Consider the following 859-nt stretch of genomic DNA (forward strand, 5'->3'; position numbering starts at 1 on the left):
TTATTATCACCTAATTTCTTCCTTCTGGCTTCTCCCTATTTCACATCTATTGCACAAACCTGCTTAACATCCACCCACCAGAATCTCTAACTCTTAACACAAAATTCAACATGTTTGAAGAATGCTACATGTTTAAGAGCTGGAGAATGAAAGTTAGAAATAAACAAACACACAAACCAAAGCAAACCTTTGGACAGGACAAGCAGCATCAGTGGTTTTTATTTTTATTACAAATGTTCACGTCAAGGACTTAGATAGACAGATAGATATGGACTTTCCATCCATCCATCCATCCATCCATCATCACTTACCTTCCCCTCCAGCTACACTGGTCTTCGGAGTAATTGCAAAGGGCTGTATCCAGAAGAACAAGGCAAAGAAGTCTCAGCACCAAAGTCATCTTAAGATCTCTTCTCCCGGCAAAGCAGGAGGGGTGAGGTTGGCGCCGGGGAAATTAAATGTGACGAAACGAATCCTTTTGCAGCACCGTCCTGAAACTCGGAGGGGTGACTAAAGATCGCATTTTCGCCTCCGCTTGTTCTGATAGAAACTGCAGTTCGGGACAAGACAGAGGAGCAGACGGATGGAAGTGTATCAAGATTCTCATGGTGAATTTGAAACCGACTAATGTGCCTGCAGATCGCTAGTCAGTTTCAACCCGGGTGGAGGAAGGAACTGAATGTGTGAGTGGGTGGGGGATGTTCTGTGATTTCCAATCAAAGCCAGGCTGGGAAACTTTTAGCCAATTGGAATGGGGACGGGGGGGGGGGGAGATTCTTCCCTAGACTAACAAGTAGGGGGTTGTGTGTGTGTGTGTATTTGGAGAACAATGTGATTTAAAAAAAAAAAAAAAGGAGGC

The 859-nt window shown here is 44.2% G+C and overlaps 1 protein-coding gene across 2 annotated transcripts in view; it reads right to left on the minus strand.

The window, feature by feature from the left end:
* The window catches only part of METRN (meteorin, glial cell differentiation regulator), an 18,703-nt gene extending 18,054 nt beyond the window's left edge, over nt 1-649 (minus strand). Inside the window, exon 1 of one of the 2 annotated variants that reach the window (XM_084818807.1) lies at nt 312-649. In XM_084818807.1, the coding sequence (XP_084674933.1) occupies nt 312-400 (89 nt within the window). In that variant the 5' untranslated portion in view covers nt 401-649. The remainder of the gene's footprint in view (nt 1-311) is intronic. The other variant, XM_084818808.1, reaches the window with a different exon arrangement.
* Between the last annotated feature and the right edge of the window lie 210 nt (nt 650-859).

This window comes from Heloderma suspectum, chromosome 12 (genome assembly GCF_057233095.1).
Source record: "Heloderma suspectum isolate Gila_16-S chromosome 12, 16-S_ref, whole genome shotgun sequence".
In the NCBI taxonomy this organism is placed as follows: domain Eukaryota; kingdom Metazoa; phylum Chordata; class Lepidosauria; order Squamata; family Helodermatidae; genus Heloderma; species Heloderma suspectum.